This window comes from Oncorhynchus masou, chromosome 32 (genome assembly GCF_036934945.1).
Source record: "Oncorhynchus masou masou isolate Uvic2021 chromosome 32, UVic_Omas_1.1, whole genome shotgun sequence".
Classification (NCBI taxonomy): Eukaryota; Metazoa; Chordata; class Actinopteri; order Salmoniformes; family Salmonidae; genus Oncorhynchus; species Oncorhynchus masou.
Genome location: NC_088243.1, coordinates 19,524,661 through 19,548,381, shown reverse-complemented (window position 1 = coordinate 19,548,381; position 23,721 = coordinate 19,524,661). Strand labels below are relative to the sequence as shown.

The 23,721-nt window shown below is 40.9% G+C and overlaps 3 protein-coding genes across 5 annotated transcripts in view; 1 reads left to right on the top strand and 2 right to left on the bottom strand.

The window, feature by feature from the left end:
• ppp1r13ba (protein phosphatase 1, regulatory subunit 13Ba) overlaps window positions 1-15,745 on the bottom strand; it is a 45,139-nt gene extending 29,394 nt beyond the window's left edge. For both annotated transcript variants that reach the window (XM_064953454.1, XM_064953455.1), the window contains exons 1-3: window positions 15,618-15,745; window positions 8,878-8,997; window positions 7,134-7,204 (exon numbers count right to left, since the gene is read on the bottom strand). In XM_064953454.1, the coding sequence (XP_064809526.1) occupies window positions 7,134-7,204; window positions 8,878-8,971 (165 nt within the window). In that variant the 5' untranslated portion in view covers window positions 8,972-8,997; window positions 15,618-15,745. The remainder of the gene's footprint in view (window positions 1-7,133; window positions 7,205-8,877; window positions 8,998-15,617) is intronic.
• An 896-nt stretch (window positions 15,746-16,641) lies between these two features.
• On the bottom strand, window positions 16,642-20,171 carry ptp4a2a (protein tyrosine phosphatase 4A2a). Its single transcript, XM_064953453.1, has 7 exons — window positions 20,035-20,171; window positions 19,415-19,543; window positions 18,620-19,146; window positions 18,354-18,446; window positions 18,006-18,136; window positions 17,760-17,834; window positions 16,642-17,450 (listed from the first exon to the last, which is right to left on the bottom strand). Exons 3-7 carry the CDS (start codon window positions 18,713-18,715, stop codon window positions 17,339-17,341), a joined length of 507 nt encoding a protein of 168 aa, XP_064809525.1. The 5' UTR covers window positions 18,716-19,146; window positions 19,415-19,543; window positions 20,035-20,171; the 3' UTR covers window positions 16,642-17,338.
• An 852-nt stretch (window positions 20,172-21,023) lies between these two features.
• On the top strand, window positions 21,024-23,721 carry gjb9a (gap junction protein beta 9a). 2 transcript variants are annotated; one of them, XM_064953451.1, is made up of 2 exons: window positions 21,024-21,170; window positions 22,332-23,721. In XM_064953451.1, the coding sequence occupies exon 2, from the start codon at window positions 22,341-22,343 to the stop codon at window positions 23,148-23,150; it is 810 nt and encodes a 269-aa protein (XP_064809523.1). In that variant the 5' UTR covers window positions 21,024-21,170; window positions 22,332-22,340; the 3' UTR covers window positions 23,151-23,721. The 2 variants fall into 2 exon arrangements, with proteins under 2 accessions (XP_064809523.1, XP_064809524.1); XM_064953452.1 differs by lacking the exon at window positions 21,024-21,170 and adding an exon at window positions 21,469-22,233.

Genomic DNA, 23,721 nt, shown 5'->3' with positions numbered 1-23,721 from the left:
GTACGATCTTTGTCCGCATGTGTAGTTGCAAACCGTAGTCTGGCTTTTTTATGGCGGTTTTGGAGCAGTGGCTTCTTCCTTGCTGAGCGGCCTTTCAGGTTAGGTCTACATAGGACTCGTTTTACTGTGGATATAGATACTTTTGTACCTGTTTCCTCCAGCATCTTCACAAGGTTCTTTGCTGTTGTCACAAACCCAGCTATAATTTCTATAATTACACACAGCACCCAGTCAGCCATAAGGGTCCAACCATCTGGCCACCCCTGCCTGAGCCCTGCTCTGTTGTAGCCACAGCTCACTCCCTTGCAACACAGCACATCCAGTAGCAGGTGCATTTGGACGCAGCAGGAGTAATGACCATAAAGCCAAGTTCAGCGTTCAGAGCCAGAGAGCCATTAAAGTCCAGGCTAGAAGTCGACCGATTAAATCGGAATGGCCGATGAATTAGGGCTGATTTCAAGTTTGTCATTTTTGGACACCGATTTAAAATCTTTTTTTTTCACCTTTATTTAATCTTTATTTAACTAGGCAAGTCAGTTAAGAACACATTCTTATTTTCAATGATGGCCTAGGAGCGGTGGGTTAACTGCCTCGTTTAGGGGCAGAACAACAGATTTTCACCTTGTCAGCTCGGGGTATCTAGTCTTGCAACTTTACAGTTAACTAGTCCAACGCAATAACGACCTGCCTCTTGTTGCACTCCACAAGACTGCCTGTTACGCGAATGAAGTAAGCCAAGGTAAATTGCTAGCTAGCATTAAACTTAATTTATAAAAAACAATCAATCATAATCACGAATTAACTACACATGGTTTATGATATTATCTAGCGTGTCCTGCGTTGCATATAATCTGACTGAGCATACATGCATACAAGTATCTAAGTATCTGACTGAGCGGTGGTAGGCAGAAGCAGGCGCATAAACATTCATTCACGTTTTGCCAACAGCTCTTCGTTGTACGTCAAGCATTGCGCTGTTTATGACTTCAAGCCTATCAACTCCGGAGATGAGGCTGGTTGGTGTAACCGAAGTGAAATGGCTGGCTAGTTAGCGCGTGCTAATAGTGTTTCAATCGTCACTCGCTCTCACTGAGCCTTGGAGTGGTTGTTTCCCTTGCTCTGCATGGGTAACGCAGCTTCGAGATGTGGCTGTTGTCGTTGTGTTACTGGTTCGAGCCCAGGGAGGATCGAGGAGAGGGACGGAAGCTATACTGTTACACTGGCAATACTAACGTTCCTATAAGAACATCCAATAGTCAAAGGTTAATGAAATACAAATGGTAGAGAGAAATAGTCCTATAATTCCTATAAAAACTACAACCTCAAATTTATTACTTGGGAATATTGAAAACTCATGTTAAAAGGAACCACCAGCTTTCATATGTTCTCATGTTCTGAGCAAGGAACTTAAACGTTAGCTTTCTTACATGGCAAATATTGCACTTTTATTTTCTTCTCCAACGTTTTGTTTTTGCATTATTTAAACAAAATTGAACATGTTTCATTATTTATTTGAGGCTAAATTGATCTTATTGATGTATTATATTAAGTTAAAATAAGTGTTCATTCAGTATTGTTGTAATTGTCATTATTACAAATATTATTTATTTAAAATAGGCCGATTAATCGGTATTGGCTTTTTTGGTCCTCCAATAATCGCTATCGGAGTTGAAAAATCATAAATCGGTCGACCTCTAGTCCAGGCGGCCCATTATGACATATTTTCAAACCTCAGTTGATTGACTCTTATCGAGGCATGGACACATGTTACAACGTAACACAAACTATTTTGTCTCCTCTGCTGTGAACACTGCAGCAAGCTTTTGAATACATCCACTAGCAGGTGCATGTGGGGGCTTAAATCAAATCGGAGTTTACTGTATGTGAAAAAGCAGGGAGTGTCCACTGTCCAGTAAGACCACCTGTTATTTTATCACTTCTGGCCTTATGAACAAGATCCACTGGAATTCTGACCACGCCGACAATCATCAGACTCATCCCCAGAACAGCCCAAGATCCCACCCAGCACAGCTGTGAACACACACAGAGCCAGACGGTCCAATGGTTGCCATGACCAAACTAAGCTCTCCACGCTTTATGTCTAAGGAAGGTAGGACTGGACATACAGACTCTGTATTCCAGAGAGATGGAGGGAGAGAGATAGAGAGGGGGTAGAAAGAAGATAAGGGAGAGACACTGAAAGAGAAACAATGAGTAGAGCAAAAAGGTGCTGGCGTAGGCACTGCCTGTTTCTCCACTAGCCTGTTTCTCCACTAGCCTGTTTCTCCACTAGCCTGTTTCTCCACTAGCTGAACTTCACACGGACTTATGACAGTGAAAAACATTTATTCTAACCGCTTTCTGAAGTTTCAGCAAGATCTGCAGGCTGACAGTCTGAGGCCAGTAACACAAAGTAGGCCTACATATAAATGACAAGACACACACTTTCCTGACAGTGTACTTACTACTCCACCCTGTGAGACACTGATAATGCAGAGAAATATGAAAGTGCTAAGAATCAAGACGGTACAGTAGAGTATACATTAATACAGCAGTCCCACTAACACATAGCCCTCCAACACAAGCTCATGGGTGTCCCCCCACCCACACACACACCCATACCCACCCACACACACACACCACACATATCCACGTATACACACACCCACAAACACAGAAATCAAAGTCATATCTCGGATACACAACTTACCCCTAGAATGAATGCACTCCTTCGTTTGACAATAAACAGAAGGGAAAATCAAAGCCAATTCCACAAGAGGACTGACTGTTGAGACTGACAGGTGAATTCAGTGACAGACCAGGAGAGTCTGGCTGCATGGCCACAGCCCACGAATAATGAGACCAAAGAATTCATCCCAAATGGCTCCCTATGCCCTTCCTACATAGTGGACCACAGAGAATAGGGTGCCATTTGGGACACTGACCAAGAATCCTCTTAACACAGTTATGTCATAAGACTATTGTAATCCATGAGGACTGACTGACTGAGATAACCAATCCTGAATAAAAGCACTCACTCATAACTAAAGGTAGATGCACTGTTGCTAAAAGTGCTAATTTTACCATGTTAAATGATATACTAAGTTATCTGCTTCTTTTAAAACATTCATGGCTGAATCTGAACTCGGACATATGCGTGTTTAACTACCTTTAGATTACACAGTGAGTGATGCACGAGTATGTCAAGTTAGGACTCAATCTGAAGAGGAGTGTTTAAGAACACCAGAAGTTAGCAGGTACTCTGACATAAAACCAGGTCAAAAGGTCATTCGATAAATACCAACCAGGAAGAAACTACAGTACAGGCATAAAACTACATCAAAAGTGGAGAAACAAATCACGTCTCCAAGCAGCAGTAATCATGTAGTTGTTATATAGTAAATTGTAATGGAACAGATCATAAACTGTGAAACTAAATTAAATAGCTTTTGAGCACTGCCTTGAGACAGTATCTAGCAGAAATGATTGACATTTGACACAAAAATAATACCAAACAAAGCAGTGGGAATTCCAGCATGGGTCAGAGATGCCAGACCGTAGTAAGTTTATCTCCTGCTTACACATGGACAAATTCTAAGGGAACTGTAATCATGCCTGTCACTAAGCCTTTTCCTAATCCTCTACACTCTACAAACAGGCACACACTCACTCGAGCACTCTAACACACCAAATCGTTGCCTCCACTACAAAAGATGATTTTTTTTAAATGTAAAAAAATAAACATTTGCCGTCAGGGATTGGGAGACTAGTCAGGATCGAGGGAAAGATGAATGGTGCAAAGTACTGGGAGATCCTTGATGAAATCCTGCTCCAGAGCACTCAGGACCTCAGACTGGGGCGAAGGTTCACCTTCCAACAAGACAACAACCCTAAGTACACAGCCAAGACAAAGCAGGAGTGGCTTCGGGACACGTCTCTGAATGTCCTTGAGTGGCCCAGCAAGAGCCGGGACTTGAACCCGATCAAATATCTCTGGAGACACCTGAAAATAGCTGTGCAGCGACACTCCCCATCCAACCTGACAGAGCTTGAGAGGATCTGCAGTGTAGAACGCGAGAAACTTCCCAAATACAGGTGCGCCAAGCTTGAAGCATCATACCCAAGAAGACTCGAGGCTGTAATCGCTGCCAAATGTGCTTCAACAAGGTACTGAGTAAAGGGTCTGATTACTTAGGCAAATGTGATATTTGCACTCGCACATCTAAGCAATCTTACCCTGCAGGTGCATGGCAACAATTGAACAAGATGAAGGAAAAAGGAAACCACACACTGCTCTTGATAGTATCACTGATATTTAATAAGCTTACATATAGGCCTCACAGCCTTCGTGAAGTCCTCTTTTTAATGGCTCAGGGTGGAAGCTGTCCCCCTGTAATAGAGTATTTCTGTCTGTTTCTTTTCTATACAGAGTTGTAAACAGGGTTCCATTTGATTTCTCAATCCACATATCGAGATAATGAACACGTTGAGTGTCACGTTCAATGGTGAATTTGAGATTAGGGTCAATGTCATTGAGTAGTGCCATAAAATCTGACAGTTCTTCAGTTCCTTCCCATATACAAAACATGTCAATATATCGATACCACTTCAGGATTTTATTCAAAAATACATTCTCGTTTTCATTATTAACAAAACGTTCTTCAAAAAGACATATATAGAGGTTAACATAACTCGGAGCAAATGTGGAGCCCATCGATGTTCCATTCGTTTGGAGGTAGTATTCATCATCAAACCTGAAATAGTTGTATGTCAAAACATATTCAGCTCTAGAATGAAGTTTGTTGGTGGATATTCATTAGTATCTCTGTCTCCCAAATAGTGTGCTAGTGCTGCCAGCCACCCCACATGGGGAATGCTGGTATATAGACTCTCGACATCTAATGTGACCAGAATACAGTCTTCTTTTAAACCCGTTATTGGTGAGATCTTGTTTATTAAGTCTATAGTCTTTTCTAAAATGTATAAGCATGAACGTATGGCACATTTGCAGCAAAGATATTCATATTCAGGTTTTGAGATCAGGTTGTTTAATAGGGCTCCAGATTAGAGCATATTTCCCTTTGGAACACCTGTGTGGGATCAACACTCGGTTTTCTATAGAAACGTTCATTGCTGAGTTGTCTCTGAAATTCTTCTTTATATATTGAATAGTCTAAAACAACCACAGCCCCCCCCTTGTCTGCAGGTTTTATAACCAAAGATGCATCTTTCATTAATTCATTGAGTGCCAGTTCTTCTGTTCTAGTGAGATTCTTCTGAATGTGGTTTGTTTGTCTTGTATATACTGACATGGCTTCTTGTTCGATTAACCTACAATAGGTATTAATCGAGGAGTTGTTAACCATGGGACAGAATTTGATTTTGGGCTTAAAATGGGTACCAGTTCTTTGATGTGTTACTAGGTCCGGATCAGTGTTTTGCGAAAACACATGCTTAAATTGAATCTTGCAAAAAAAATTCAACAGATCTACTTTCGTATCGAATGGTTTATCTGTACATGTAGGTACAAAATAGAGGCCCTCAGATAAGACTGAGACTTGAGCATCAGAATCAATTTTAGAATAAGGCTGTAACATAACAAAATGTGGAAACAGTCAAGGGGTCTGAATACTTTCTGTATATACCAAACAAAAATATAAACACAACATGTAAAGTGTTGGTCCCATGTTTCATGAGCTGAAACAAAAGATCCCAGAAATGTTCCATACGCACAAAAAGCTTTTTTTCTTAAATGTTGTGCACTAATTTGTTTACATCCCTATTGGTGAGCATTTCTCATTTGCCAAGATAATCTATCCACCTGACAGGTGTGGCATATCAAGAAGCTGATTAAACATCAAGATCATTACACAGGTGCAACTTGTGCTGGAGACAATAGGGACACTCTAAAATGTGCAGTTACTGTATGTCACAAAACACCACAGATGTCTCAAGTTGAAGGAGCCTGTAATTGGCATACTGACTGCAGGAATGTCCACCTGAGCTGTTGCCAAAGAATGTAATGTTAATTTCTCTACAATAAGCCACCAACGTTGTTTTAGAGAATTTGGCAATATATCCAACTGGCCTCACAACCGCAGAACACGTGTAACACTAGTCATTTCACACAACGCATCACCGGGGGCAAACTACCTGCCCTCCAGGACACCTACACCACCCGATGTTACAGGAAGGCCATAAAGATCATCAAGGACAACAACCACCCGAGCCACTGCCTGTTCACCCCGCTATCATCCAGAAGGCGAGGTCAGTACAGGTGCATCAAAGCTGGGACCGAGAGACTGAAAAACAGCTTCTATCTCAAGGCCATCAGACTGTTAAACAGCCACCACTAACATTGAGTGGCTACTGCCAACACACTGACTCAACTCCAGCCACTTTAATAATAGGAATTGATGGGATGTAAAATATATCACTAGCCACTTTAAACAATGCTACCTAATATAATGTTTACATACCCTACATTATTCATCTCATATGTATACGTATATACTGTACTCTATATCATCTACTGCATCTTTATGTAATACATGTATCACTAGCCACTTTAACTACGCCACTTTGTTTACATACTCATCTCATATGTATATACTGTACTCGATACCATCTGCTGTAACTTGCCTATGCCGCTCTGTACCATCACTCATTCATATATCTTTATGTACAGATTCTTTATCCCCCTACACTTGTGTGTATAAGACAGTAGTTTTGGAATTGTTAGTTAGATTACTTGTTGGTTATTACCGCATTGTCAGAACTAGAAGCACAAGCATTTCGCTACACTTGCATTAACATCTGCTAACCATGTGTATGTGACAAATAAAATTTGATTTGATTTGACTCACAAACACACAGAGTTTTAGTGACCCACTATGAAATCTCTAGGCGTGAGTGACCAAGGAAGTGCTTGGCATTACAGTAAAAACTCTCTGGTGCCTATTTGGCCCTATGGATAGGAATTATTAGGACTTGAAATGTCAATTCATGACGTCATACAGCCTTCCTTCCCTTTCACACACACGCAGGCAGGCATTATGCCAGGAAGTGTGTTTGGCTAGGTGATTTACTGCAGTGTGTGTGTTGTTGTTTTTTTGTGTGTTGTGAGGACTTACCCTTTCCTCACATGACTGGTCGGAGCTCCCTCCACTGCCTCTGTTGGACTGTTCCTGAGAGAGCTGGCTCCCTGCATTGGAAACAAGGACAAACACATCAGACACTGTGCAGACAACTAGTCACTAACACAGCATGGATACATAGCAGTACAGCATTAACAATATACACAGTGTACAAAAAATTAGGAACATCTTCCTAATATTGAGCTGCACCCCCTTTTGGCCTCAGAAGAGTCTAAATCCGTCGGTGCATGGACTCTATGGTTTCGAAACCGTTCCAGAGGGATTCTGGCCCATGTTGACTCCAATGCTTCCCCCAGTTGTGTCAAGTTGGCTGGATATCCTTTGGGTGGTGGCCCATTCTTGATACAAGCTATTGAGCGTAAAAAACCCAGCATTGTTGCAGTTCTTGACACAAACAGGTGAGCCTGGCACCTACTACCATAACCCATTCAAAGGCAGTTAAGCGTGAAAGATGGCATCATGAGGGAGGAAAATTATGTGGATATATTGAAGAAACATCTCAAGACATCAGTCAGGAAGTTAAAGCTTGGTTTGCAAATGGGTCTTCCAAATGGACAATGATCCCAAGCATACTTACAAAGATTTTGGCAAAATGGCTTAAAGACAACAAAGTCGTGGTATTGGAGTGGCCATCACAAAGCCCTGACCTCAATCCTATAGAAAATTTGGGGGCAGAACTGAAAAAGCGTGTGCGAGCAAGTAGGCCTACAAACCTGACTCAGTTACACCAGCTCTCTCAGGAGGAATGGGCCAAAATTCACCCAACTTATTGTAGGAAGCTTGTGGAAGGCGACCCGAAACATTTGACCCAAGTTAAAGAATGTAAAGGCAATGCTACCAAACACTAATTGTGTGTATGTAAACTTCTGACCCACTAGGAATGTGATGAAAGAAATAAAAGCTGAAATAAATTCTTCTCTCTATTATTATTATTATTATTATTATTATTATGACATTTCACATTCTTAAATAAAGTGTTGATCCTAACTGACCTAAGACAGGGATTTTCTTATTAAATGTCAGGAATTGTGAAAAACTGAGTTTAAATGTATTTGGCTAAGGTGTATGTAAACTTCCGACTTCAACTGTATAACGAGGAATAAAGTGACTGTGCAACAGAATATATATATTTGTAAAAATATGAATCACATTTCTATTTGGCAAACCCCCGACGGCATTGCGCGCACCCCAGTTTGGGAATACCTAGTCTATAGTATAGATAGCTAATGTGATAAGAAATAGTGAACAGTGGTAAAGCTCCTCTCTTCACTACAGGCTAATTCATTCACAGAGGCCAGTTCCAACTTCCCAGGCCTTTTTTACACCCCCAGTCAGATCGCAGTCTCCCTGCCCTCCACCCCTGATTGGGCCACAGTCAGGCGGGAGGACCACACAACATGTTATCGTGTGACTCCAAGTTTACTTCTATATGATGGTTTTATATCAATATTTGCACATAAAAGTGTTTCCACCGACATTTCTCGCATAATGCATTTTACAGACAAAAAAATCCCACCTTGTCTAGCGTATTTTGTCGACATTTAGAAAATTTACCGACAAATGTTCTGTTTCCATCAGGCCTGTCATAACGTTTTTTTTTTGTACAACATTACTTGCGTAAAAAAATTGGATGAAAACCTGGAAAGAGACAGTAACAGAGTTTGCAAGAGCACAACCAGATCTGGGACCAGGCAAGGTCTACCAAGGCCAAGTCACCCACCCTGGTCGCTGCTCTCTGAGGGGGAGTCTTCGTGCCTCAGGTAGAACCTGACCTCCATCCTCCTGGGACCCCACTCCTGCAGGTGCTCATACATCAGGTGGTCAAAGGGGATCACTCTCTCTGTGGAGAACAGAGTTATAACATAGTTCTATTATATACAGTACTAATAAAGGGGATTACTCTCTCTGTGGAGGACAAGGAGAACAGAGTTATAACATAGTTCAATTATATACAATACTAATAATGGGATTACTCTCTCTGTGGAGGACAAGGAGAACAGAGTTATAACATAGTTATATTATATACAATACTAATAAGGGGATTACTCTCTCTGTGGAGAACAGAGTTATAACATAGTTCTATTATATACAGTACTAATAAAGGGGATTACTCTCTCTGTGGAGGACAAGGAGAAAGGAGTTATAACATAGTTCTATTATATACAGTACTAATAAGGGGATTACTCTCTCTGTGGAGGACAAGGAGAACAGAGTTATAACATAGTTCAATTATATACAATACTAATAATGGGATTACTCTCTCTGTGGAGGACAAGGAGAACAGAGTTATAACATAGTTCAATTATATACAATACTAATAAGGGGATTACTCTCTCTGTGGAGAACAGAGTTATAACATAGTTCTATTATATACAGTACTAATAAAGGGGATTACTCTCTCTGTGGAGGACAAGGAGAAAGGAGTTATAACATAGTTCTATTATATACAGTACTAATAAGGGGATTACTCTCTCTGTGGAGGACAAGGAGAACAGAGTTATAACATAGTTCAATTATATACAATACTAATAATGGGATTACTCTCTCTGTGGAGGACAAGGAGAACAGAGTTATAACATAGTTCAATTATATACAGTACTAATAAAGGGGATTACTCTCTCTGTGGAGGACAAGGAGAACAGAGTTATAACATAGTTCTATTATATACAGTACTAATAAGGGGATTACTCTCTCTGTGGAGGACAAGGAGAACAGAGTTATAACATAGTTCTATTATATACAATACTAATAAGGGGATTACTCTCTCTGTGGAGGACAAGGAGAACAGAGTTATAACATAGTTCTATTATATACAGTACTAATAAGGGGATTACTCTCTCTGTGGAGGACAAGGAGAACAGAGTTATAACATAGTTCTATTATATACAATACTAATAAGGGGATTACTCTCTCTGTGGAGGACAAGGAGAACAGTTATAACATAGTGGCCACGCACGCCTCCAACTCAATCATCAAGTTTGCGGACGACACAACAGTGGTAGGCTTGATTACCAACAACGACAAGACGGCCTACAGGGAGGAGGTGAGGGCCCTCGGAGTGTGGTGTCAGGAAAATAACCTCACACTCAACATCAACAAAACTAAGGAGATGATTGTGGACTTCAGGAAACAGCAGAGGGAACATCCCCCTATCCACATCGATGGAACAGTAGTGGAGAGAGTAGCAAGTTTTAAGTTCCTCGGCATACACATCACAGACAAACTGAATTGGTCCACTCACACAGACAGCATCGTGAAGAAGGCGCAGCAGCGCCTCTTCAACCTCAGGAGGCTGAAGAAATTCGGCTTGTCACCAAAAGCACTCACAAACCTCTACAGATGCACAATCGAGAGCATCCTGGCGGGCTGTATCACCGCCTGGTACGGCAACTGCTCCGCCCTCAACCGTAAGGCTCTCCAGAGGGTAGTGAGGTCTGCACAGCGCATCACCGGGGGCAAAGTACCTGCCCTCCAGGACACCTACACCACCCGATGTTACAGGAAGGCCATAAAGATCATCAAGGACATCAACCACCCGAGCCACTGCCTGTTCACCCCGCTATCATCCAGAAGGCGAGGTCAGTACAGGTGCATCAAAGCTGGGACCGAGAGACTGAAAAACAGCTTCTATCTCAAGGCCATCAGACTGTTAAACAGCCACCACTAACATTGAGTGGCTGCTGCCAACACACTGACACTGACTCAACTCCAGCCACTTTAATAATGGGAATTGATGGGAAATGATGTAAATATATCACTAGCCACTTTAAACAATGCTACCTTATATAATGTTACTTACCCTACATTATTCATCTCATATGCATACGTATATACTGTACTCTATATCATCGACTGCATCCTTATGTAATACATGTATCACTAGCCACTTTAACTATGCCACATTGTTTACATACTCATCTCATATGTATATACTGTACTCGATACCATCTACTGTATCTTGCCTATGCTGCTCTGTACCATCACTCATTCATATATCCTTATGTACATATTCTTTATCCCCTTACACTGTGTATAAGACAGTAGTTTAGGAATTGTTAGTTAGATTACTTGTTGGTTATTACTGCATTGTCGGAACTAGAAGCACAAGCATTTCGCTACACTCTCATTAACATCTGCTAACCATGTGTATGTGACAAATAAATTTGATTTGATTTGATTTCTATTATATACAATACTAATAAGGGGATTACTCTCTCTGTGGAGGACAAGGAGAACAGAGTTATAACATAGTTCTATTATATACAATACTAATAAGGGGATCACTCTCTCTGTTGAGAACAGAGTTATAACATAGTTCTATTATATACAATACTAATAAGGGGATTACTCTCTCTGTGGAGGACAAGGAGAACAGAGTTATAACATAGTTCTATTATATACAATACTAATAAGGGGATTACTCTCTCTGTGGAGGACAAGGAGAACAGAATTAGAATATAGTTATATTATATACAATACTAACAATTGTCTCACTCTCTCTGGGCAGTAAAAGAAAACAGGAGTTGTTGTTAGATACATAGACTTGGGTGATTATCTATTGGTGATTGTAAAGTGACATGGTGGGTTGATTGCCCCTCAGCCCTGATCATCATTAGAGATGAACTAAGTACATTCTATAAACAGAATGGATAAATGACATAAGGCCCCATGGCTAAACTCTGGTACTGAAGCACTGTATTGTTTCGTGATGAAGAGAAAAGAACCCATGACAGTCAGGCCAACCTAGCCAATAGCTTGTTACTATATTTTCCCCTCACCTGTGAAGTCATTGAAATAGAATTACAAGAACACATGATTCACTGTCTGTCTGGGATGTACAGGCCTGGGTTTTCCTGGATCAAAAATGTGTTTAGGTGGAGGGAGGGGGAGTCTTTTAATATTAATCCTACACATTTCTCCACGGAGTTGTGAGAAATTGTTTCAGTTTGAAAGCAAATTTCCTTCAATTTTATGCATTTGCCATGGGTAAGAGTGTTTTATTTGCTCAAACATAACAACAAAATCAATATGGCTAAATTCATTGTTTGGGGATTTTTCAATTCCTCCTGACTATTTAGCTTTTATTTTGGTGATGGTTAGTTCTCAAAGATTATAAAAAAATATATACAGTGCCTTGCAAAAGTATTCGGCCCCCTTGAACTTTGCGAACTTTTGCCACATTTCAGGCTTCAAACATAAAGATATAAAACTGTATTTTTTTGTGAAGAATCAACAACAAGTGGCACACAATCATGAAGTGGAACGACATTTATTGGATATTTCAAACTTTTTTAACAAATCAAAAACTGAAAAATTGGGCGTGCAAAATTATTCAGCCCCTTTACTTTCAGTGCAGCAAACTCTCTCCAGAAGTTCAGTGAGGATCTCTGAATGATCCAATGTTGACCTAAATGACTAATGATGATAAATACAATCCACTATCCGCTATGGTGACCAGTGAACTGAGATAATGCGGGGCTTTACCTAGCAAAGACTTATAGATGACCTGGAGCCAGTGGGTTTGGCGACGAATATAAAGCGAGGGCCAGCCAACGAGGGCATACAGGTCACAGTGGTGGGTAGTACATAAGGCCAGTCACCTTAGCTGCCCTGCGTGGCACCTGTGCCTTCCTGTTCTCTTTCTCCTGTGGCTGTGGCCCGGGATATACCGTCTGGTGGAGCCAGGCCTTGTCCTTGGTCACACTGACCAGGCTGTGCTGCACCATGCTGACGAACCTCTTCATATAGCTGAAGGGAGAGGATTTTCACAGGCAAACAGACGGACAGGAGGGCAGGCATGGCTAAGAGACTCACTCACTGCTTGTGGGTGTGCGACACCAGGCAGTAGAAGGATAGGGGTTGGGGTGTCAGTGAGTTAACGTGAGGAGCGTAGCCAGGGTGAGGGTGTGTGTGCTGGTAAATGCAGCCAGAGCCAGGCCAGGTGTAACATCATGAATTAGATTCCCAAGGAACAGGCTGTGTGAGACAGAGAGAGATAAGAGGCACCTGGTGACACTAAGCAGACCAGGATGTCAGTGTGACAGGGCACGTATAGGAAGAACAGGACACTCACTGACCACGGGAAATAAGCATCCAGCCAAACAACACACAGACACACACACTTCTTGTTCAAACTACAGGTGTAGAATCTTAAATTTGATCACCCTGTTGTTGCAGGAAATGCAAACTTGTAGTGTATTCAATTTTGTGTTGACCCTGAACACATCATCCCCACTGTCAAACATGGTGGTGGCAGCATCATGGTTTGGGCCTGCTTTTCTTCAGCAGGGACAGGGAAGATGGTTAAAATTGATGGGAAGATGGATGGAGCCAAATACAGGACCATTCTGGAAGAAAACCTGATGGAGTCTGCAAAAGACCTGAGACTGGGACGGAGATTTGTCTTTCAGCAAGACAATGATCCAAAACATAAAGCAAAATCTACAATGGAATGGTTCAAAAATAAACATATCCAGGTGTTAGAATGGCCAAGTCAAAGTCCAGACCTGAATCCAATCGAGAATCTGTGGAAAGAACTGAAAACTGCTGTTCACAAATGCTCTCCATCCAACCTCACTGAGCTCGAGCTGTTTTGCAAGGAGGAATGGGAAAAAATTTCAGTCTCTCGATGTGCAAAACTGATAGAGACATACCCCAAGCGACTTACAGCTGTAATCGCAGCAAAAGGTGGCGCTACAAAGTATTAACTTAAGGGGGCTAAATAATTTTGCACGCCCAATTTTTCAGTTTTTGATTTGTTAAAAAAGTTTGAAATATCCAATAAATGTCGTTCCACTTCATGATTGTGTCCCACTTGTTGTTGATTCTTCACAAAAAAATACAGTTTTATATCTTTATGTTTGAAGCCTGAAATGTAGCAAAAGGTCGCAAAGTTCAAGGGGGACGAATACTTTCGCAAGGCACTGTAGCTGTAAACACTGCGCTTCATCTGTAGTCTATTCAATGGAGCCGACAGCCTCCCATTCACACTGCTGCCATACATGCCCAGTAGGTTTCCACATAGACGGGGAACTGGGGGGAGTGTTTCCTATAAAGGCAAGAGGTTGAATGGGAGGATCTGAACCCACTATGTTCTGGATCAGATTTGTAGCTCTGAGATGTGACGGGACCCTGCCTTGGAGCAGCTCACAGAGACCAGCACTGTCTGATCCATGTTCAGCCACTAATTTGATCCTCTAGTCTAGAGAGATCATGGTTGGGTTGAATTCCATTTTGATTTAGTAAGTAAAGTGAAATTCAAAACAACATTTCCTCTGTTGTAATGGGAATTTCACTTTACTTACTGAACTGACTGAATTGAAATGTAATTGACTAACACCGAAAGGCACATCAATACAAATGGCACATGGTATGGCTGGATTCATAACAACAGCAGCTCGACTACACAGTGATGCAATGCTTCACTTCCACTAATGAGAGCTGAGGAGGAGGACTCTCACTATAACAACAACAGTAAGTCAGTCAATTAAACAGGCTACGTCTTTGCAAGCCTACAACTGGCTACTGGTCAAGTCATGAGATGGGAGAGTACAAAATGGCTCACAATCAATATCAGTCAGTTAACTCCACTTGGTCTGAGCCGAGTGAATAGAGGGCTCTGAACTTGATCTTTGGCTCGTAAACACCAGTGTTGTACTACAGTAGAGTATATGCTAATAACTGTGATGTTTAAAACACTCTCACTCCCAATGATGATGAATGTCCAACACAGTCCATTAGCAGTGTCTTTCCTGACTATTCCACCCAAATTCTAAACTCTGGTGTCTGATAAATAGCTATGAAAGCGGTTGTATCAAATCTGGGTGGAAATAAAGGTAATGGGGGTGCTGTGAAGGATCGAAAAGAGGCTTCTGTAGTACAGGGAGGAGAAGAGGGGTTTGAGGGAGAAATAGGACCGCCCTGCTAGACATGATAAAGAACAAATGGAATATGTGCATGTGTGTGAATAAAGCAGTTGTGAAACTTTCAACCCACTACACTGCCTCGCTAATTATAGAAGTCGAAATTAGGATAATGAGCAAAAGCCAGTTAACAGGCATGAGGAGATCCATGTTGGAGCCGTGTGTGTGTGTGTGTGCTTCCCTACACTGACAACAGTTACTGGTGGACTGACACTGACAGGGAGGTTACAGGTCTTGGTGAATGTGCGTCACTGGGTGGGTGACCACAAGTATTGCCGGTCACTGTTGTGTGGGGATCTTCCCTAGGCTACCCTAAAAGTCTGCCTTATTCCCGCTTCCTATTCATCTCTCACATTGATGAGAGTATTGGAGCTCACCCACCACTCAAAATCCATATGTAAATTCTATTCAAATGAACGGGTTTTATTTTATACAAGAGCTTATTTGTTTAAAGCTATTCACAGGCATCTGTTCATTCGATCCACAATATATTTTTCCAAGACTTCTCAAACTATCCGATTTTTAAAAATGTACTTACCGGCGTCATGATTTTAGTCAGTCAATTAATGTTTATCCCAGCCAATCTCTTGGAGAAACTCTCTCTGGTCGGTATGGTTGAGTGCGTCCCTCTCCAGAATCGGATGTAATGGTCCTAAAGTAGCGACACTTGGTCCCACAGCGATGCAGGCATAACTAGACGCTGAGGGCGAAGTGGATCACGGCACGCAATAGTCACTGAACATCACTCAGCGTAGTTGGGAGGCATGTTGTTTCGGTGAGTTTGCTGCTGAGCGACTGAAAGTTCATGCCACAAATAATTCGCCGATTACCTTTAGAGGGTTCGACCGCCCGCGCGCTGGAATAAATAGTATAATCAAAGACCAGGACAAATCCGCTAAATGCTGTTGTAGCAAAGACGGCTGCTTTTATATGGATATCCGTGAAATAATACTGCAAATGTTAACAAGAACGCTCTAAAGTAATTTATGCTTCATATCAAGAAAATATGACATCAAATCCATTCCAACCGCAACAATGTTACTTTGACTTTCAAGCCTGGATAGCCACATTATGACGTTCGGTGAAAAATCTATGTAGTTATCAGCCCCTGGTCTCGTCCTCGTTTATTTGACAAGCTAAATCAAAATAGAACAGCGAACAGTTTTAAATTCACAAGATAATGCAACCCACTTTGAAAACCGCAGCTACAAACGCCATGACAGGCAAAGGAAACTCTCCGACTGTAGTTCTGTTATATTTTCTGATAATTATATTCTTAACTAGGACTATAATTAAAATACTGATGAATGTAATAAAATAGGCTACCAGAGCATTCTTCCTTCAGTCCAGTTGTTTTAACACATCGAAGCCAACTTTGTTCACATGAGCTGTTTCAAACGGATGATGCAGTTTTAAATGGAACGTCAGTGTCATCTTGTGTCCATACTGTGAAATGAGTTGTTGGAGTTGCAATCATGTCTCTGAACAGTTAGTTGCAGGGGACGGGAAACGATTCATTGGATCGTTCAGGTCTGACAAAAAAAACACGAATTCATCAAATGAACTGTATTAACTTAATTTATTTGAGGTTTTCTAATGTGTGTAGGCCTACATATTGTAGTGGTGGTGCTCATCATCCAAAACATGATCACGTTACACTCTTATTTACAGCACAAAAACTGAAATAAAATTAGGGTATTTACTCTGAAATTACATGGTAATACCTATAGGCCTAAATTACATGTTGATTCATGAGTAATTCAAATACAGCAATCCCCATGTGGTACCAGGCAGTTACCCAAATATGTTGAGAAGTTATAATTCATTTCTACCACAGAATTTTGTAGGAAATACCAGGTAAATACAGTATTTATGCAGATTTGTGCTCGTCCTTGATCTTTTTTTTCTTTTTTTTAAATATGTAATATTATCAAAGGCTGTTAAACAAAAACAGATTTCAGCCTTTACACAACTCATACATTATCACACCACCAACAACAAGGAACAATTTTAAACATCTTGCTTTAATGAATCACTACAGTAGTTGAGGAAAACAGCAGTGCTAACAACTCAGATTAATCTCTAACTGGTCTTTTCACATTGTTTACTTTGATCAAATTAAATGTTACTATTTAGACTGGTAATCAATAACTTTTTTTTCTTTCAGTATATTTTTTTCTTATTTGAGTATAATCAATAACTTTTCTTATAGTAGTCAGTTTCTTTGTTGAGTAAATCTTGACAATACCGCTTATCTTCTTACTGAATGCAGCAATTTTGTCCATTAGCATCTTTGAAGCGGAGACGCATCTTGGGCTTGTAGTTTTCGAGGTACATTAGTTGTTTTGAGTTGAAGGCTCCACGTCTCTTTCTGAGAGAAGAAACACAGACAAAATGGCATTTTGATGATTTCTGATGGTTTTTGCATTTTGATGGCATTTTAAATGTCACACTGGCGTATTCAGGAATCACCTCACCATAACTTATATCATCTTCATTTTTAATCACAGTAGCGAGAAGATATGATAATTTATGAAAATTATTATTCATTTGTTAGTATTCAGAAAAATGGTTGAAGTATGCTGAAACGTATTTTCAATTCACACATGCATAATGCACACTTGAACATGTATGAAATATAACAAATTATAAGCACCCACCAAATTATTATATAACTTACTGTCTTATAAAGTGAACAGCATCTTCATACTCCATCCCACACTCAATCAACGCCAACGCTACCAGGACTGGGGCTCTGGGAAGAAATTATATCAAATCACATCAAGTGTACTGTAGAGATGGGAAAGTTGGTGTAATAAAAAATACCCCTCCTTCACTAAATAACCACATTCACTAAACACTGCTTTGAGTTGGTGGCTAGCAGACATTCGAAGGAAGGAGAAGATACAATATGTAGACAACTCACCGACCCAACCCCGCCACACAATGCACTGCAATGCAACAACCGGGTTCCTCTCTGAATTTACACTTCAGGAGGTTGAGCCAGTCATCAACGACTTGTTCAGGGGGTGAAGAACCATCATCAAAGGGCCAATCCTGTTTGGAGAGAACATATGGTTGGAATTAGGCTGTTAAAGGATTCATTGTTTAGGTAGGGTAATTGATAGGCCTAATGCTTTCATGCTACCTCCATCATTAGGAAAAGGACAGGCCTAGATATCATGCAGATACAACAGAAATGCCTGAATCAACTCCAACCAAATTTTAAGGTCTAACAGGTTAAGATAGTGGCAGAACAGAGCGGTTGTTTCACCACAACAGTGATGCCTTCCTGCTCCACAGGGGTTTTGTCGTAAGTGGCATCACAAACTCTGACCAGTGTCTGCACTCCAAAAGCCTTCAGATCCTATAATAGAGAAGTGATTTTAGTTTAGTAAGTAATCATTCAACACACTTTGTTTTTCAGTTCATTCCAAATGTGGTTTAACATATAAGAACTCTATAAACCAAATAACACAATGCTTCATGTAAATTCAAAGCATAAGAGATATGTATTAGTAGGAGTCAATGATACCGTACCTCTATAAACTTCACCAGCTGGGAGTTGGTGGGATTGTGGGTGATCAGAAACTTCATACAGTCATGGGAGATCTCAACAGGGGCGGGACGATTCATCTTGACAGACAGAAGGCAGTCTTCCAGGAGAGGGTGTACAGTAGAGTAGTAGAGAAAAGTACTCCAAAATGGTAGCTAGATTGGGTATACAGGTGGTTATTGAAAGATATAGGCTATGGAGAATGGGGCAAAAGTAAATAAAAAGTGGAATATGAAAAGGAAACAAAAGAAAGAAAAGGGGTATCCCTTTAGATTTTAAATCCCAACTAGCCCATTCAGGAATTATTTAGTGGTTGTTTAGTGGCTGGATTAGCTCAATCCAAGCCATATACTTGGAGAAATATCAGCCTCTCTCTCTCCAGGAGTACTGGTTGACTTCTGGTGGGGTATTTCTTCATATGTTTGGCTGCAGGCTGCTCACAGGTGCTGGTGCTGTGCCTGGCAAAAGTCTCCACAGTGCGGCACCCTCGCAAACGCCATAAATGTGCTGCCTGAAAACATATAATTCACAGGACGGTAACAGTCACAGGGAGGAATGGTTTTTATCAGCAACACAGCCCAAATACTAACAGGTAATAGACTAGCTGCAAAGTAGGATAGGGTACAGCACTGAATCAATTCAGGCTATATAAAAGAGTCCATACGATGTAATGTCTGTAACGTTGTATTACACCTCTCATGTCATTTTGAGTTGCGATAATGAAATAGGCCTAACATGTTGAATAACACTGAGAAAATCAATGAGTGAAACAAACCAACCGTTGTGTGCTGAGTAACGTTGCGTTCATCCAGCGTGCACAAGGCGGTGTGGCAACTCTGCACACCATTGATTCTTCTCTCTACAGTGGCACAGCCTAGGGCTCCTGCTGCTCACAAAGAGCTCTTGACCTGTAAAACAAAGCATTAGGCGAAATCATAGTGTATACATTAAAGCCACGTTGAGGAACAATGCTGTGAAGCCTAAACGTACTTTAACAATAGAAAATACATGTTTTACATTAAAGTTTCATTCAGCTCATAGAAGAGGAACAATACCATGTATTTACAAACATTACAGCTCTCTCTCTCTTTGTCCCTATCACTGTCTGTCTCTGGCAAGAATAGTTCAATACAGTAAATGCAATGATTACATATTATACATGATGCAATAATAGCTATACACGTAGCTATTGCAGAAGCACTTGCATTTAGCCATCATAGCGAGCTAGTTATTTGCTTGCTAGAGGTTAATCTAATAAATTAGCCATTTGACATAGATGGCGACAGTATTTGGGAGTCAAGCTAGGTTAGCTAGCACGTTGTCAACGCAGCAGATAAAACTAACGTTAGCTAGCTAACAAAGACGTGCCTGATGTTTAGGCAACTGCCTAGTTACTTACAAAAAGCTGATGATTGACGTCTTCAATGAAAAATCGATGAAAAACTGGTCGAAAGAAGCAACATATCCGTTTGTTGACAGCAGTGCTAAAAAGCGTTAGCTTGCTAGCGGCTTGGTATTAGACCACGTGACGTACGTGACGTCAACGTGTATGTTGGGAAAAAATATGGTGAGCATTTTCATTCAGGTTCTCAACACTAGAGGGAGTCACAGTCATTTGGAGAAAGAATACAACATCGTTTTGGGGATTATTCCATGTTAATTCAATGACAGACCTTGATGGTGATAGAGGATATTGCATGTTTGACCAATTCTGACACGATACAAAGAAAGTCTGCCTTGACAATAAATCTAGTAGATGCATTAATTACCATAGCGATTTGCGATAATGAAATAGGCCTACATAGGCCATCATTGTAAATAAGAATTTGTTCTTAAGTTAACTGACTTGAATAAAGATGACATTTTTTTTAAATTAAAAATGCCATAGAGGTCATCATTCTGTGTTACCCAATCTTAACAGTGGAGGCTGGTGGGAGGAGCGATAGCTGGACATGTTCATTGTAATGGCTGGAATGGAACAAATGTGGTTTCCGTATGTTTGATGTGTTTGATACCGTTCCATTTAATTCCATTCCAGCCATTACAATGAGCTCATCATCCTATAGCTTCTCCCATCAGCCTCCACTGAATCTTAGGATTCCACATGTGTGAAATGCCATATTAGTCTTACTGCTTACAGTAGGCCTAAGACGCGCTCACAGTCCACAGCCATCTCTCTCTCTCTCTCTCTCTCTCTCTCTCTCTCTCTCTCTCTCTCTCTCTCTCTCTCTCTCTCTCTCTCTCTCTCTCTCTCTCAGGTAGTGGGCTTGGATTCACATGTCTGTTCTTGTGTGGTTTCCTTTAGTCCTCATGAATAGATAAACACACCCACACACCCTTTGTTTAGCAGGTAGAAAAACTACACCACTGCCAATAGTATACAGTCCTCACTCCTCACACACCTGGGGCTGGTAGTTTTCCATGTGACACAAGCAGGATTTCTGAGAAAGGACAGAGAGATACCCGAGGATAGATTCCTGCTGTGTTTGTTCTGCTGGAATATTTACATTTTTCTGATCCCAGTTCATATCCCAAGTAAGGTCATTTTCAGCCTACTTTAATGAATGCATGTCTTAACTATGTTGTCTTAGGGAATTGAGGAGAAATTAACTTAATATTCAGAGACCCAGGGTTACGAAAGGCCTGACACAGTAGAGGCTCTGTACAAAAGGGACGTTCCTGTTTCCTACTGTATGTTTATTATCTCTGCGCATTAGGTGTTCTATACTCAAGGTGCTTAACATGTCTTTAATAATAATGATAATAATACATTTTATTTGACATACGCCTTTTAGGACGCTGAAAGACACATTATTTTATAAGTACATCAAATCAATCACCGTCTGTTTGTTCAGTGATGTGATGTGAATGTAATGATGACGCACTTTTGCTTTCTACCAACATAGCAATACCTCTGTACACATTTAAATGACCATTTACTGGCAAGTACTGTTGTTGCAAAGACTTTAGTAATAATGAATAAATAAATAAAATACAATCACGATCTGGAATACTGAATACTTGTCAAATACAGGCCTACGCTCTAACAGTAAATATATAATCAATAGTCTGAGTGGATGTGGGAGACATAAATACAATGGTATCATTTTAAATGATGGCGTCATTACTGACATTATGGAAAAGTACGTGTTCCATTTATTTCCGTAAGGCCTACAGTTTCAAAATTGATTGCTGTGCTTCAAATCTCTAAAAGCATTTAGAGTGGATAAATCCTATCAGAAGGAAAATTAGTTTAATCTCCATGGACCAATTAAAGAGGACGTAGCACAAAAACATATACACATACTGTAGGCCATTTAGGTCTTGTTAGATTCCTGAAATGATGAGTCAAGAATTTAATTATCTAACTTCCCTTCATTGAAAGTGTGCTGGTTTACAATAAATGGACTTCCTCTATTGTAAATAAAGGTGTGGTTTCTTCATGGACATTTTAGTGTTGAATTTAGTAATGTCAATGCCTACACTGCTTTGTGAAGACTCACAGAGTTGCAAGGGAGAACTAATGCCATCACACAGAAAATAATGTGTTTAACTGCACTGAAAAGGATTGAAGATTGGCCATGCCAGTGTCTTTGTGGTCAGGTTTAAGTCTATGTATTTATTTAATTTATGACAGATTTGTTTTAACCCTGTGTGAGACCATTTTGCCTTGTGACTGACTTCTGTATTTTACAGGCCACAGGGATGAACTGGTCAGCACTAGAGAGCCTACTCAGCGGGGTCAACAAGTACTCCACTGTGTTTGGCCGTGTGTGGCTGTCCATGGTGTTTGTGTTCCGTGTCATGGTGTTCGTGGTGGCCGCCCAGCGTGTGTGGGGAGACGAGAGCAAGGACTTTGTGTGCAACACCAGGCAGCCCGGCTGCACCAACGTCTGTTATGACAGCATCTTCCCCATCTCACACATCCGCCTGTGGGCCCTCCAGCTCATCTTCGTCACCTGTCCATCTCTCATGGTCATGGCTCACGTCAAGTATCGTGAGGGGAAGGATTCAAAGTACGCTTCCCAGCACCAGGGCTCTCACCTGTACGCCAACCCAGGGAAGAAACGTGGAGGCCTGTGGTGGACCTACCTGGTCAGCCTGATCTTCAAGGCCGGGTTTGATGTAGCCTTCCTTTACATTCTCTACTACATCTACCATGGCTATGACATGCCACGTCTCTCCAAGTGTGCCCTGGAGCCTTGCCCAAACACAGTGGACTGCTACATATCCAGGCCCACGGAGAAGAAGATCTTCACCATCTTCATGGTGGTCTCGTCAGCCGTCTGCATCTTCATGTGCATCCTGGAGATGTTCTATCTGTTGGGCAAGCGGTTACAGAAGGTGCTTAAAGTACGGCAGGCCAACAAGAGACTTCTCTTCGCTGAGTGCCATGAGGTGACCAACATCGCTCCGCCGAGGTCATCGTATATCAGGGTAGATCCAACTATTGGGAGCCAGCAGAACATCAGCAGACAGAAGAAGGCAGAGGAGGCTGCTGCCACAAGTCTATAGTCCTGATCTGTTTGATTTTGGTGCATATAGCACTGACTTTGCTGAGAGCTACTTTATTGAGGAAAATTTGCTTAGATATGTGGTTGTCCCACCTAGCTATCTAAAGATGAATGCACTAACTGTAAATCGCTCTGGATAAGAGCATCTGCTAAATGACTCAAATGTAAATCCATATTGCACTGACTTTGGAGGTGGCTACTTTATGGAGGAAAAATATACCTACTATGACTGCGATATATGGTTGTCCCACCTAGATATATTAAGATGAATGCACTAACTGTACATTTTACTCTATACTGGAGCATTTTGGATTTGAGATCAAGTCTTTTATATGAAGCGACAGTACAGAATGTACCGCTTACAAATGAAAGCTCTTTATATATCTAGTCCCTCCGTTTGAAGACGACATAACTATTTGGACAAATTGACTTATAGTGTATAGGCAATGACTACATCAAGCTTGTTGGATGCATTTGCAGTTTGTTTTGGTTGCGTGTTATGTTTTTCCAATAGAAACTTAATAATGAATGATAATTGTATTTGAGTGAATAAATGAGATGTGAGTAAATGA